General features: G+C 46.7%; 2 protein-coding genes across 2 annotated transcripts; one reads left to right on the forward strand and one right to left on the reverse strand.

Moving 5' to 3' along the window:
* The first annotated feature begins 157 nt into the window (after positions 1-157).
* On the forward strand, positions 158-1,121 carry LOC127326476 (non-specific lipid transfer protein GPI-anchored 7). Its single transcript, XM_051353329.2, has 2 exons — positions 158-678; positions 777-1,121. Exons 1-2 carry the CDS (start codon positions 288-290, stop codon positions 926-928), a joined length of 543 nt encoding a protein of 180 aa, XP_051209289.1. The 5' UTR covers positions 158-287; the 3' UTR covers positions 929-1,121.
* A 218-nt stretch (positions 1,122-1,339) lies between these two features.
* Positions 1,340-3,810, reverse strand: LOC127326450 (uncharacterized). The gene is made up of 2 exons (XM_051353305.2): positions 3,146-3,810; positions 1,340-1,840 (listed from the first exon to the last, which is right to left on the reverse strand). The coding sequence occupies exons 1-2, from the start codon at positions 3,632-3,634 to the stop codon at positions 1,679-1,681; spliced, it is 651 nt and encodes a 216-aa protein (XP_051209265.1). The 5' UTR covers positions 3,635-3,810; the 3' UTR covers positions 1,340-1,678.
* Between the last annotated feature and the right edge of the window lie 12,441 nt (positions 3,811-16,251).

The following is a 16,251-nucleotide window of genomic DNA, read 5'->3' on the forward strand; positions in this document are numbered from 1 at the left end:
CACGTTAAAACCCTCCGCACATTGCTGCCTTATCGAGTTCTAGTGTATAGTAATTTCACTCATAACTAGCGAGTGTCGCGTCTGCCTTAACATAAACCGTGAGTTCGTAACGGCCTGCGCATGCATGCACTTTGCCGAGTCGCCACCATTACATCGCCCAAGATCACGGAGCGCGCGGCCGGAGAGGCTTAACGAGTCAAAACAAACCTCGGATCGATCGTACCTGCGACGGCGCCGATCGGTCGTCCCGGAGGCAGATAGAGCTCGCTCGCGCGCGCGCGCTCACGATGCGTCGCTCCGCCGTTCGCGTCGCCGTGCTCCTCTTCTCCCTGATCCTCGTCCTCCCGAGGCCCCGCACTGCCACGGCCGTCGGCGCTCCCGCCGCCGCCCCCGCACCCGCCCCTGGCAGGAGCATCATTCCGGATCCGCTCCTGCCGTGCCTGGAGGAGGTGCTGCCGTGCACGGCGTACCTCAAGTCGTCCAAGCGCCCCGCGCCGACGTGCTGCACGGCCCTCAACCGCGCCGCGGGCACCGAGATGCCGTGCCTGTGCCAGCTGCTCGCCGACCCCGGGATGCTCCTCGACTTCAACGTCACCAGGGAGCAGGCGCTCAGGCTCCCCACGCGCTGCGGCCTCCCCGTCGGCTGCCGCGCCGGCGCCACCGGCTCCTCCCAGCCAGGTTAGTAGCTAGTCCCACCAATTATTACTCCGTATTGTAGGCGCGCGCGCGTGCTGATCGATCGACCATGTCGTCTAACTAGTTGTGTCTACATGCAGTTGTGGAGGCGCTGCCGCCGCCACCAGCTGTTCGACCGGCGCGCCGTGCTGGCGATCCGTCGAGAGCCGGCCGGTGCCGGATAAGCAGCGTCGGGCTTGTGATCGCGACGGTGCTGTTCAGCGGATTGGCCTCGATCTCGGTGCTACTTTAGGCTTCTTGGACGACCTCGATCCGGAACCCGGGAGAATTCTTCTGCTCTGCAGCTTAGTCGTACAGATACAGTGTCTTTGGTTTTCACATTACCCGTGTAGAGCCTCAGTTTTTTTAGTGCTAGAAAAATGCACTGATTGTTGCGTATCAGCTGGACCAAATGAACAGTGCTAACAATGGTATTTTCTTCATTAGCCACTTGCTTACAATGCGTGCTAGTTCTTGTTCAGATACATGTAGAGCTGCTACTCATTTGCTTGGTCAGTTGAAATGTGATGCTCTGATTGGAATCATGTGGATGAGAATTCGACTGAACCAAATGAAGAATGATATATATACCTTCCACCCTCCACTATATTTGGCTAGATATAGAACTAGACATTGCAAATCTGGAAAAAACGTTCAGGCAAAAGATCCAAACAGTAGGCATTGCATTCAGTAGACCAATGATAGGAGCCCTGCAGCGGCTTCACAAATTTAGGCCTGAATCAAGGCTGTCAGCAAAGGTTACAAGCTTAAGCATTATGCTACCTGATAAGGAGCCGAAGAACTGCCAAACTTAGTACAGCCTTGCAGGTTAACAAGTGCTAGGGTTTACATGGCAGATGAGCACATAATACATGGAAGTTACAACAGATTGGTTCTACATATTTTCACGGAGATCAGCCTACCCTCCTTAACCTTCTGCATGTTAGAGGTTCCAATACAGACTACAGAGCATCTAGACTACCTAATGAACTGATTGCAGGTCTCACCGTAGGTGGCCTAATGGCTCAACAGCAGTTCTGAAGAGAAGAATGTGGACCTTGTCAACAGAGAAGTATAGAAAACCTCCCAAAGAGTGAGTGACATAGGAACCAAAGCTCGTCCCAACAATGCAGTGCCAAGCAGGGCCGTATGCGGTGTCGAATTCCTGAAAGCAAATGAAACCAATATTAACCTATCAAAATAGTGCTTAAGGCTGCAGAGAAAGGTGCAGGCAAACATATTAAGACTGTTTCATGGCACAGCAATGCATGTAGGAGTCTCAACAATCTAGCAGGATGGGGCCGTTCATAAGCTGCCCACACATGCCAGTTCTAATATACTAGTACTTGCGATGAAGTGTGCAGAAAATTGGTTCTGCATTTAAATGTGATACTACCATTTGGGAAATGCTTGTGGTACTTGTGAAAGGACCATTTAGGAAACGCTTATGAAATACTAACAATAAGGATCAGACAAAAAAAAAGAATGTAAACCTGGTGAGAACAACATAAAGAAAAGGTGAATTATACGTACAAGATGGAGAAGATCAATTTCATACGACACATGGTCGAAAATAAACATTACCAGCTACCATTACACATGGTTTAAACATTTTACTGAGAAACAGCTATTAGCTATTGAGTAGCATTTCAAGTATCAGGGCGTGAGGTCTTTTTCAAATGTTGCGATCAAATGTTTATCTCTAACAGAAGTAGAAAGATAATATCGGCCAGTACCACTTCCATCGGTATGTTTCATTCCAGCAGTAGTTAAACAGATACTGCATTGCACTTGTGCATTCATTCTCACTAAATTAGCTCTAATTTGATCCAGGGTATGTTTCTTGGATAGATTTATATCACTGTTTTTCTCTTCTCTTCCATTAAGTGGGATGAACACACCCGATATCCTGCATGCGGTTTGGGCAAACTACCCATCGGATATGTTTGGTTTGTGCTCGAAAACTACCCATGGGTGGCAAAATTGGGCAAACAAAATACCATGCCTCCGAACTTGGTTGCAACCTCGTCAAACTAGGTGGCAACTGAAGCAACTAGTGCAGGTCACATCCAAGTAGTGAAGCAAAGAAAGCAACAGCACCTCACCGACAGTAATCTAAGCTCGTTCCTAAGTTCATAATCTGAATCACACACATGTCCACTACATCAACATGACAGCGTTCTCTCTGTACCACGCCCACGACAAGAAACGATCTGAATGGCCCAATGTGCCCGACGCAAGTAGCAAAGCAAAGCAAGCAGCAGCACCTCACCAGTAATCTAAGTAGTACGTTTCTAAGATCCTAAATCCGAATCAAACACATATGCACTACTACTACATTGATCCGCATGAGGAAGTAACACGCCCACCACAACAACAAACGGCCTCAATGCCCCAATGTGCTCGACGCAGGTACAGAACCGTTCCCACTGCCGTAGCTACCAAAGGAGCAGAGGTGCGGATGTTGTACCTTCTTGAGCGCGAGCGCTAGGCGCTTGCCGTCGACCCGCGGCGTGGCGGCGGCGACGGCGTCGTAGGCGAGCCGGAGCGCGCGCCGCTGCATTGCCGCGGGCATGTCGGCCGCCCGGACCCGCACCGAGACCTTCCGCTCCTCCTTCCCCTTGTCCTTCCCGTCCGCGTCTTGCACCTCCCTCTTCTCCACCGCCGCCTTGGCCTCCGCGGGTCTCCGGCTCCTAGGCGCCGGCTCCAGCTCCAGCTTGGTGTCGGGCTCCGGGTGAGGGGTGGAAGGAGGGGGAGCGGGCGCGGCGCCGAGCTTGGCGCGGCGGAGGGGCGAGCGCTCCCGCTCGAGGTCCAGCTCGAGCTTCGTGTCGGGCTCTGGCTCCGGGGGAGGAGTAGGGGGGAGGGGAGCGGGCGCGGGCGCGGCGCTGAGCTTGGTGCGGCGGATGAGCGAGCTGAGGTAGCGGCTGCGGCGCTCGAGCTCCTCGGACGCCGGATCCATGGCGGGCGGCGGGCAGAGAGGAGAGCTTGGCCTCTACTCGGGAGGGAGGGGAGGTGGTGGTGGTGGTCAAAGCAGAGAGCAGAGTGCAGAGCAGGGTGCCGCGCTGGCTTTGCGGCGTATGTTTGGGGCTTGGGTGGCGGGATGGACATGGACATGGACGAGGGGTGGGGCCCTGCCCTGCCATGGAGCTCTGGCCTCTCTCTGGCGTGGTGACGGTGAGCGCGTGGCCGTGAGTGAGATGGGACGGGACTGTGGGAGTGTCCGTGCTCCGCCGTGCCGTCTGTCGCTCTGTCTGCCGGTGTTGTACGCGTCGTTTGTGGGCGATTTACACAAAAATAACCCAAAAGTGAAAGAAAAGCACAGACTAACCCTCCGGCGAAACTATTTCACCAATCTAACCCTTTTGTGTGGCGCCCCTCCCACGGGCGCCACACATGCCCATGTGGCTCCCCTCCTGCCGGCGTCACTGTTCCAGCCGACGTGGCCCCCTCGCCGCTGAGCTGGTGCGCCCATCCGACGTGGCAGCTTGTGTGGCGCCCCTCCCAAAGGCGCCACACATGATCTTGTAATCCCCCAAAACATACTGTGAGACAATTCCTCTGGGACTTAGCCATTTTGCGAGGCTCGATGTGTGGCGCCGATGCCACGGGCGCCACACTAGCATGTGTGGCGCCGATGCCACGGGCGCCACACATAGAGGCTCGCGAAAACGGCTAAGGACTTATCGTCCGGAGCCCCTGGATGTTTTCGACCCAATACTTGATATAAGTTGGCATGTGTGGCGCCGATGCCACGGGCGCCACACAAGCACTTGTGGCGCCAGTTTGAAGGGCGCCACACATTGACTTGTGTTAAAAACATGAAAAATCCTACCAAACTCCAACAGTTACGAGTACAACATTGGACACAACAAGTAGCAATTTCATGACATACACATATAACACTTCATAGGTCACATTGTAGCACGTAGATTCAAACAACAAGTAGCATTACACACCATGGTTCGAAATGACATAGGGTTCACAAATCGATACTTATGAATATAGAGTTCACAACAACACGTAGCACATCCTAGTAGCGTCCTCGACGTGCCGTCCTCGCGGGCTGCTTCCGGATGGCCATCCTCTTCGTCCGCTGCCGTGGCTGCTGCTCCTGCTGCTCCTGCTCCTCCTCCTCCTCCTCATCCTCCTCCTCCTCTGAAGAGAACGGCTCGTCGTTCCTCATCCTCGACAAAGCTGATCTCCGCCGCGGCCCCTCATCCTCCTCAGTGACAACCTTCTTTCCTCGGTTGACATAATCTTCCGGAGTGTACCGGTTTGGACCCTTGCCCCTTGGCTTCAACTGGTAAGCTGACCGTGGGGCTTGCTTCGAGGTACGCTTTGGAAGTATGGCTTGACTCAGAATTAGCTCATCCTCAGGAATCTTCACAAACACGAACACATGAGATTACAAAGTTGAAATTAGGAAGAACATGTTTGACAGCAACAAAATAGTCCATACCTCCCGCTCTTCTGAAGAGGAAGATGTAGCGATTTCGGCTTCCCGGCAACCTAGCAAGCTGGCTAACCGCCGCATCTTTCGTGCAGTGTTCTGCGTCATCCCGTTCATGGTTACAAATCCACCACATCATAGTATCGTACATTCAAAGTTGGTGATCATACCTTAATGAAATACCGCAACGGTCCGACAGGCTTGTCATCTGTCCCGCTCTGCTCCCACATAACCTCGCACTCCTCAAATTTGTTTTTCGATCTCCTTCCGCTGTGACAAACATAGCATACACAATTGAAGCGACCACATGGCAATGTAGATGATGTACTAGTTAGTGAGAGAATAGAATACCACGAAGTTCAGCTCGGAAGCAATAGAAGTCGGTCTCCCTCTGCGAGCAAAGGTGTCATGCTGGCTTTGCCCAACCTCATCGAACTGGATGGGGTCGTCCAAGATCTCCTCAGGATACGCGTGCTTAACTAACTCGATACGCGTGTTCTCATGGAACCACTCGAGGTAGTTGTTGAAAGCGGCCAAGTTGTGAGGCACAATCTGCTCAGGGCCAGCATTCCGTGCCGCTTCCAAACACTGTTGGAACGCATTGCGATGTGGCCGCTATGATGGATCGGCCAATTTGTGATCTTCCTCTCGCCGCTGCCTATCAAGCCTGCAAGAATCAACAAGTTAGTTTGTACCTCTTCTATCAAGAATCTTCCATCGCATGATTCCGTAAGTTTACCTATGAAGCGCCTTGTCCGTGTCTTGCCACACGGTGGGCACTCGATACAGCCCAAACTGTCCCATCACTCTTTGCGGCTGGTGGTGTTCAACAAGCCACATGCATATGAGTGGGCAGCGCATACGCCAGAACCGCGCCTCCTCCGTGCACTTGTGGTTGAGGTCAGTCATCGACGCGCCAATACGGTAGTAGCTACCATATGGCTCCCATTCCACCTGCAGCATACAAATATCTCAGAATTTAGAACATGCCAGTAGAATCAATGAAAACTAGGATTGCAAAAGAGTGATCGGTTACCTACTCAGCGGTAAGAGTGTCCAACTCCGCAGTGTACTGCATGTACATGATCTTTGGATCGCCCGACATCTCCGAGACATTGTCCCAAAGGTATGCCCAAGTGGGCTCCCGATCAGGAAAGTGAGGGTAATGAGGCCATGGCCTCTCGTTGAGTACCCTAGGCCGCCCAACTGATAGGCGGTCCCAGCTCCATACGGAAAGTAGGAGCATGCATCCACCAATACCGCCGCTCCGATCCTGCTCCCGATTCTGCGACAAGCTTCGTCCAACTGCGCACGTAAGACATTTGGTTAGTACTTTGTCTAGCACACTACTATAGGAAAATAGTACATAGAGCAAATCATCACCTGCCGGTAGAGGTAGGCAAGTGCCGCTGTTCCCCAACTCCAACGGTTATCCAACACCGTTAGCGCCTTGACCAACACCAATGGGCCAGCCTTCCCCCACCGTCGGAAAGAGAGTCCTCGAAATCATGTACCATAAGTACACGCGGGCGTACGTCCTCCGAGTGTCCTCGTCGGCCTCTTCCGGCATTCTCCAAAGTTAGTCCTGATCCATTCGAAAGACGCGCCGGCGGGCGCTCTCTTCTTTGGTTACGTTGGCAGCGGAGGAGCCATGCCAATAAGCACCTGCATCTGCTCGCGCCACCCATCGAAGCTGTGTTCATACACAGTGGCTCGCCCTGAATAGGTAGTCCAAGGATCATGGAAACATCCTGGAGAGTAGGGGCCATCTCGCCGGCCCTCAAGTGGAAGGTGTGAGTCTCCGGCCTCCACCGGTCGACAAGGGCGGTGAGTGCCGAGGGGTTCATGAGTGGCCCCCACGGCTTACAAGGGATATGAACGGGAGAAGACCGGTAGGCCGGATGAACTCCGTGTACCTCTCGTCATACGGTATATCCGATGTGCCATGGTAACGAATCTTCAAAGGTTGAAGATCCGTTCCCTTCTCCGTCATATGAACAGCCCGGTGCACCCTATCGTACTCTTCATCCAGAAGCCACACCATCCTACATGTATGAGCAACACATACAACATATTATGAGCCATTCATACCAAATATGAGCAACACATACATGAGAATATATCCAAATAAGCCATCACACATACATTCCTAACAAATATGAGTTATTCCATCAAGAATACTAGGCATATGTAACACATTTGAATGCATTTGCTAGGCAAATATTAGACATTTCAACACATACATACATAGAATTTGAACAAATCTAGGGTTCATATCCAAATCCACTAACATATCTAGGGTTCCTACACATACACATTCAACACATACATACCCATTTCAACACATACATAGCCATTTCAAACATCTTTGGTTCAAACACAACCAACATTTCAACACATACATACATAGGATTTCAACACATACATGTAAAATTTCATATCTAGGGTTCCAACAAATCTTTGGTTCAAACACATAGACTACAATGTAGATTCCACCAACATAAATTTCTACATATCCAAATCCAAGAAATCTACCAAATCTAGGGTTCATACCCAAATCTACCAAATCCACCAACACTATTGGATGAATCGGAGGGAATCGAAGGGGAATACCTTGAGGAATGGAGGAGGAAGGAGTTGGCCGGATAGATCTGATGATTCCTTGGTTGATTTGGTGGGGGGGCGAAGGGGAGGCGTGCGGCGGCGGCGGTTGGGGAGGAGAAGGAGAGAGGAAGAGAAAGAAGAAAGAAGGGTCGGGCTGGGCGCGGGCGCGGGCGCCACACTTAAGTGGATGTGTGGCGCCCGTGGCATCGGCGCCACACATCGAGCCTCGCAAAATGGCTAAGTCCCAGAGGAATTGTCTCACAGTATATTTTGGGGGATTACAAGTGCATGTGTGGCGCCGTTGGGAGGGGCGCCACACATGCTGCCACGTCGGATGGGCGCACCAGCTCAGCGGCGAGGGGGCCACGTCGGCTGGATCAGTGGCGCCAGCAGGAGGGGAGCCACATGGGCATGTGTGGCGCCCGTGGGAGGGGCGCCACACAAAAGGGTTAGATTGGTGAAATAGTTTCGCCGGAGGGTCATTCTGTGCTTTTCTTTCACTTTTGGGTTATTTTTGTGTAAATCGCCTCGTTTGTGGTCTACTCTGCTCGCCATATAATATATACGCCGTCTTTCTCCTTTCAAAAGCAAAGAGTATTTTGGGTTGCATTGTACACGCTGAGGTCCTCGCTTTCGACCAAGTTGGGCCATTTCGCTGAGCCAGACCGTGTTACGTCCAAGTCTGTTTTCTTTGAAAAAGGGAACTGCTGGGCGTCCTCCGAGGATCTGATTTCCTAGCCCTCGGGTCGCCAGCCGTCGGATCGGCTATATTGGACGGTCAGATCTGCTTCTACTGAATGTAGCAAAAAAATACCTCCCGGCAGCAAAAACATAACCCGCTTAGCAAAAAACAGTTCAGTTACGAAATCAAATAAAAAGGCTGAGCTCGCCGGAGACCTCGCCGGAGACCTCGCCGGAGATCTCGCCGGAAAGCTCGTAGCAAATTTTTAAAATTAAAGTAGCAAAACAATAAAACAATTATAGCAAAAAAAATAGCATTACATCGTGATAATATGTTTGCTACGTTGTCTCCGACGATGTCTCTGACGATTTTCATCTTTGCTACATTATCACATTTTTTTACTACGTGGGGAGGTCTCCAGCGAGCCCAGCCTTTTTATTTTTCTTTTTCTGAACGAACCGTTTTTTTCTTCAGTCATTTGCTGCCGGGGTGATTTTTTGCTGCCGAAGGTGTTTTTTTGCTACATGCAAATCTAACCATCAAAATGGTTGATCCGGCGGCTGGGGACCCGGGGGTTGGGAGAGCCTTATCCCCCGGGGGCAATGAATCATTTTCCTTTGAAAAATGCAACGTCAGTAGTAAGTGAAAAAGGTGGCATATATTTTATCTCTGAAACATGCATACTAATGTTAAATGTGTGGTGTCTTTGAGAATACTCTCTCCATTTCATTTCGATGAATAAGTTTTTTATTTTGAAAAATCAAGCCAAGTAAAATGTGATTAAACTTTTAGAAATAAAACCATCAGTACATAAGGTATCGTATGAAAATATATTTCATGATGTGTCTAATGATATTAATTTTGTATCTTGCATGTTGCTTCTATATGAACTCGGTTAAACTTTACATTATTCGACTTTTCGAAAATAATGTAAGCCTTGTTTATTGGAACGGATGTACTCCCTCCGTTCGTGACGTTTTGCTTTTTTGGGAGTCAAACAATTTATGATTCAGCCAATTTTATACACAAAAATGGCAACATATATAACATTAAATTACTATATTATTGAACTACATGTGCCATAAATACTACTACTTTTTTGTAGAAAGTTGGTCAAAGTTAACAAATTTGGTGTAACATGCCTTAACGTACACTTATTTAAGAATGAAAGGAGTAGTGTATATTTTTGTCATGTGGAGTCGTCCATTGGGAACCTAGAAATTTCTCCGATCCTAGGGGTTTGTTTGGATACTCGCAATTCTTTTCCGTAGCTGGCGGACCAAAATTCGTCGGTCTGGTTGCCCACGTGAAACGTTTGGCCCGCACATCATGATCCATTGATCCTGAAAGCAAAAAAAAAAGAGTCATGATAGGCACGCTCTATTCGGCCTTCTGTGGCGAGACAAGCGCTGACACACACAACTTGAAAATGCGGATGAACGCGTGGAGAAAAGCGGGAGTCCACGCGACGTATCGAGAATGTGCGGCATAATTCCCCTCACCGCTCAGTCTCCCTCTCACTTGGCCGTCCTCACCCTCCTCTCTCCTCTCTTCACCGATGGTTGCCCTGCCGCCGGTAAATCCAAGAACACCACGATGACGACAGAAGAGCGGAAAATCGAAGCCATAATCGAGCAAGCCTTCATCGACGCCGAGCTGGACGGCTTAATACACGGTTCAAGTTCTGCTCACCGAGGTTCAACAATGGCGGTATGTTCCAAATCCACTCTTATCCGGTCTAATATGCATAGATCTATTTGTACAACGGTAGTACAAAGCTCCTATTTGACATGCACGACATGTCTAGAGTGTTAGGGTTAATTGTTTGCTCATATGGTAGATTATCCTGGTTATCCTTTCATACCATTGAAAGGACGATATGTCGCCTAGAGGAGGTGAATAGGTATTTTTTTAAAAATTATTACGGATTTGGCTTGTAAGAATGAGGAACTAAACTAACGTTTATTTTACAAGCACAAAACCTAAATATGTTAGGCTCAACTAAGTGCAAAAACAACAACTCAAGCTAAGCAAGATAGACACAAGATATATGAACACAAGTGATAGCAAGATATAAGTACTTCAAGCACGATGGCTATCACAAGGAAAGTAAACTCGAATATAGAGATAACCGAGGCATGCGAAGACGAAGATATATTCCTGTGTTCCCCACACGAAGTGAGGTGCATCACGTTGGAGAGATGCGAGTTACCACGAAGGTCTCCCGAACGCCACGAAGGCTCACCTTCTTCTCCAAGCCAATAACACGAAGGACAAATGTCTTTCCTTTATGGTTAGCTTTTCCTCCACTCCGGAGATGGCAAGCTTCACAACCTCCACGAAGTAGAAGCTCGGGCCTCTTTACAATCTTCCACAAAGAGGTCACCGGAGGACCAACCGCCAAGCCAACTAGGAGGTAACCCCTCCAAAAGTAACAAGTTCGCGGCCTCTCACTCGAACTAATCGTAATGGAGAGCTCAACACTTATGCAAGGAAGCAAAAGCAAAAAAAAAAAACCAAGAGTGCGCAAATCCTTCACACTCAAATCCCACCAAAGCAACAAATGCTATGGAATAATAATGGAGGCAATAAACAAATGACTCCAAAATATAGATCTAATGGATTCCCCTCGCTTAGAGGAGAAATTGATCGATGGAGATTGTAGTGTTGAGATATGCCCAAGAGGCAATAATAAAGTGGTTATTGTTATATCTTTGTGTTTATGGTAAATGTTTGCATCCCATGCTATAATTGTATTAACCAGAAACATTAATACTTGTGTGTTATGTAAACATAAAAGAGTTCCTAGTAAGCCTCTTATTAAAACTAGCTTGTTGATTAATAGATGATCATGGTTTTCTGATCATGAACATTGGATGTTGTTAATAACAAGGTTATGTCATTGGAAGAATGATATAATGTATACACACACATAATAAGTGTAGCATAAGATCAAGTCATTAAGTTCGTCTTGCTATAAGCTTTCGTTACATAGTAACCTAATCCTTCGACCATGAGATCATGTAAATCACTTACACCGGATGGGTAATTTGATTACATCAAACGCCACTTCGTAAATGGGTGGTTATAAAGATGGGATTAAGTATTCAGAAAGTATGAGTTGAGGCATATGGATCAAGAATGGGATTTGTCCATCCTGATGACGGATAGATATGCTCTGGGCCCTCTCGGTGGAATGTCATCCAATTAGCTTGCAACCATGTGACAAGGTCACAAGGGATTACATACCACGGTACGAGTAAAGAGTACTTATCGGTAATGAGGTTGAACTAGGTATCAGAGATACCGATGATCGAACCTCGAATAAGTAAAGTATCGCGCGACAAAGGGAATCAGTATCATATGTTAATGGTTCATTCGATCACTAAATTATCGGTGAATATGTGGGAGCCATTATGGATCTACAGGTACCGCTATTGGTTATTGATCGGAGAGGAGTCTCGATCATGTCTGCGTAGTTCACGAACCGTAGGGTGACACACTTAAGGTTCGATGCCGTATACTAGTAGATATGGAATATGAGTTGGACACCGAATATTTTTCGGAGTCTCGGATGGGATCCAGGACATCACGAGGAGATCCTGAATGGTCCAAAGAATAAGATTCATATAAGGAAAGTTATTTTCTGGGGTTCGGAAAAGTTCGGGAATTTTCCGGTGGAAGACCGAGAAGCTTCTAGAAGGTTCCGGAGGGGCCACCTATGGGCCCACGACATTGGAGGGGCCACATGAGCCGATGGGGTGCAGCACAACCCTAATGGGCCAGGCGCACCACAACCTCAAGGCCCAGGCAGGCCAACCCCTTAAGGTTTTGGATAAACCCTAAAGGGGGAATACTTGGGGGGTAAGTTTCCCCCTCCCTCTTGGTGTGACGGCCCTAGGGCTTGGAGGAGGGGACAAGGCAACCCGGGCCGTCCCTCCCCTATATAAAGAGGGAGGGGGCAGGGGCGCATCCCATCCCTTCTCCCACCCTAGCCGCCACCTCTCCTCCTCCTCATTATTCTTGCACTGGCTTGGCGAAGCCCTGCAGGATCTTCACCTCCACCACCACCACCACCACGCCGTTGTGCTGCTGAGATTCCGAGGGGATCTACCACCTCCGCTTACCGCTGGAACGGGGATAGAAAGTACGTCATCGACACCGTACGTGTGATCGAGTACGGAAGTGTTGCCGGATTGCAGCACCGGAACGATCGTCTACATCAACCACGAGATCTGATCTCGTTAAGGCTTTGGATCTTAGAGGGTTAGTGTCTCTTCTTTCTCGTTGCTCCGATCTCATAGATTAGATCTTGGCTTTTCTATAGATTGGGTGGATTTATTCGTCTTTGCGGTAGAATTTTTTTGTTTTTCATGCAATGAACCCTAAAGTGGTATCAGAGCTGTGTCTATGCATAGAACTGTTGCACGAGTAGAACACAATGGTTTTGTGGGCGTTGATGCTTTTGTTGTCTCTTGCTTTTCTTGTACTTTGCATCTTGCGGGTTGGGGGGATGAAGCGGCCCGGTTTAACCTTACATGACCGCGTTCATGAGACTTGCTTCACGCTTGACATGCAACTTGTATTGCATAATTTGCTCAGCGGGTGTCAGTTTCTCCCACCATAATTCAGATCCAATTTACAATCTGCACTTGACAACACTTGTATCAGCGTTGTGGTTCTTGTTCGTAGGTAGATCGGATCTTACTCGAAAGTCCCAAACCACGTAAAACATGCAAACACTCTTTAGAGGCGTCTAAATTGTTTTTGCAGGGGCATGTGATGTGATATGGCTATGTGATTGTGACTATATTTGATGTATGAGATGATCATTATTGTATTATGGCAACCGACATGGTTGTCTTTAAATTTGTTAAGACATGCGTGTCTATTCATCGTGTAATAGCTTTATTACAAGTAGTTGTTATAGTTGCTATAAGTGATGAACAACCATGAAGCGGCGCCACTGACCTTGACGCCATGCTGGTGATGATCATCACCGTGCTTTGGAGATGGAGATCAAAAACACAAGAAGAAAGGCCATATCATATCTCATATTATGAATTGCATGTGATGTTAATCCTTTATGCATCTTATTTTGCTTAGATCGCGACAGTAGAATTATAAGATGATCCCTCTCACTAAATATCAAACCAAATATTGCAAACTTAACTAAGATTTGTAAAGGGAAAGGTAAACTTCTGCCTTTTTGATATACAACTCCAAATAATTCTTTATAAGTTACTGCAAAACCACATGTAGCGCCTAATAAGGGGAAAACAAAAATACCAAATGTCAAAACACTACACTCTAAATTTAATTCAGCCGGAGAAAAACCACAACATCAGAAGTATTCCAGTACAGCTATCTAAACGAACATCACACGAGAAGTAGAAGCAGCATTCCAGAATAATAAATCATTCAGCTAGAAACAACAATGGATTACAAGAATAAGCCATTGGACGTACTCCAGCCTAACCTGGTTAAGAAATACACCTGAAACATAATGAAACTAGCATCCGATGTCCCACTATCTAATTTTCACTTATCATATCGCCATAATGAACCTCAGTGAAATAGATCAATAAAAAGAAAACTTCAGACACACCTTTGATGTCAGACTACCTAGTTCCCGCTGATCATATAGCCTTAAGCCCCTAATGAACCTCAGTGACAGACTCAAACAATAAGAAAATTTCTGACACACCTTTGATGTCAGACTATCTAACTCCAGATCATATTGCCGTAATGAACATTAGTGACTTGGACTCAAATAAAATGGAATTTTCAACAGACCTTAAGCATAGGGAACATAAGGGAACCAGCACTCAATATCAGACATATCACACCATAATGAACATAGTGACTTGGATTCAAATTAAAGAAATTTTGGACACACCTTCATTGTTTCAGACAAGGTAATGTCAGACTAACTAGTTTACACCGACAGTATCTAGGTGATGAACATTAGTTACTTGGGACTAAAAGAAAAGGGACTTCGGACACGCCTGAAGCATAGGTAACATAAGGGAGCTAGTATCGGATGTCAGACTATCAATTTCCACTGAGTATATCTTCGTAATGAACATTAGTGGTTTATAGACTAAAATAAGAGGAAAACAACAGAACAAGCTATATCCCCTGTTGGACATAGTTCGTAATGGGTACAGTAAAACCAGAAAACCCACACCAAACAGCATGTTAACTGCAAGTACATGTAGTGTACTAGTGTTGCAGTACTCAATACCAATGCAGCTCATGCTCACCCCATTTTCCAAATTAGAGTGCAATATTTTGCTGTACATTGCACATCTTGAACCAAAGCACACTATACCAAAGAGAAGGAAATACATCTGAAGCATCAGGAACAAAATGGAACTAGCATCCTATGTCAGACTATATAATTTCCATTGATCATATCACCATAGTGAGCATTACTGACTTGGACTCAAATAAAAGGAGAATTTCGGACACATCTAAAGCATAGGGAACATAATGGAACTAGCATCCAATTTCAGACTACCAAATTTTCACTGTAATGAACGCAAGCGATTTAGACTCAAATAAGATGAAAACTTCGGCCCTTGCTGGACATAGTTCCTAGTGGTTCACCAACAGTAAAACCAGAAAACCAACAGCAAACAAAAAAAAAATAGCTGCAAGTAGCAGTAGTGTACTAGTGTTGTAGTACTCAAAACCACTGCAGCTTATGGTCACCCCATTTTCGAAATTAGAGTGCAATATATTTCTGTACATTGCACAGGTTGACCAAAGCACACTATACCAAAGAGAAGGCAAAACAAAATTACCAAGTGTCAACATATTACTCTATAAATTTATATCAGGTTAAGAAGAACCACAACATCAGAAGTATTCAGTAGCTCTCTAAATTAACACCCCGCGGGAACTAGAAGAAGCATTCCAGAACTCCAGAACCAACAATAGATGATATGGGTCACAAAATTTAAGCCATTGGACGATGTACTCCAGCCTAAAATTGGAAAAAAATTCAGAGAAGAAAAGAGATCGAAGCGCGCTTCCTGCTATGTTAGAGGAGAAAATGCGGAAAAAACTAAAATAAGGCTAGGGTTACGGTGTTCCCTAGATTGGCGAGCATATCTTTTCAGTACTTGCAGAACCGTTATCAAAAATATAATGTGTGTAGTAATAACTTAATACAGTAAAATTTAAAGATTGGGTCTAACATGATTAACAGTGCGGTGCAGCGAGGGACTTGCAATATAATCTTATGCATTATTATGTTTGTCATGAATAAGAGAAAAAGTTATCGACATGGACACTGGTGACAAGAAGTGCTAGCACAACCAATTTGCTAGAACGGTTGTATATTCAATTTTCCCGGTGCAACGCACGGGCATTTTTCCTATATAATACCAAAATGTCAAAACACTACTCTAAATTTAATTTAGCTGGAGAAGAACCACAACATCAGAAGTATTCCAGTACAGCTATCTAGAAGAAGCATTCCAGAACAGTAAATCATGCAGCTAGAAACAACAACGGACCATGAGTCACAAGAATAAGCCATTGGACGAACATAATGGAACTAGCATCCGATGTCAGACTATCTATTTTTCACTGATCATATCGCCATAATGAACCTCAGTGGCATAGATCAAATAAAAAGAAAACTTCAGACACACCTTTGATGTTAGACTATCTAATTCCCATTGATCATATAGCCCTAATGAACCTCTAGTGACAGACTCAAACAATAAGAAAATTTCAGACACACCTTTGATGTCAGACTATCTAATTCCCACAGATCATACCACCATAATGAAAATTAGTGACTTGGACTCAAATAAAATGGAAACTT

Source organism: Lolium perenne, chromosome 6 (genome assembly GCF_019359855.2).
Source record: "Lolium perenne isolate Kyuss_39 chromosome 6, Kyuss_2.0, whole genome shotgun sequence".
NCBI classification, from domain to species: domain Eukaryota; kingdom Viridiplantae; phylum Streptophyta; class Magnoliopsida; order Poales; family Poaceae; genus Lolium; species Lolium perenne.

Coding starts and splice junctions, on each gene's coding strand:
- LOC127326476 (XM_051353329.2), top strand. CDS start 288: ATGCGTCGCTCCGCCGTTCGCGTCGCCGTGCTCCTCTTCTCCCTGATC. Junction 679..776: donor CACCGGCTCCTCCCAGCCAG/GTTAGTAGCTAG, acceptor GTCTACATGCAG/TTGTGGAGGCGCTGCCGCCG.
- LOC127326450 (XM_051353305.2), bottom strand. CDS start 3,634: ATGGATCCGGCGTCCGAGGAGCTCGAGCGCCGCAGCCGCTACCTCAGC. Junction 1,841..3,145: donor TAGCGCTCGCGCTCAAGAAG/GTACAACATCCG, acceptor ATTTGCTTTCAG/GAATTCGACACCGCATACGG.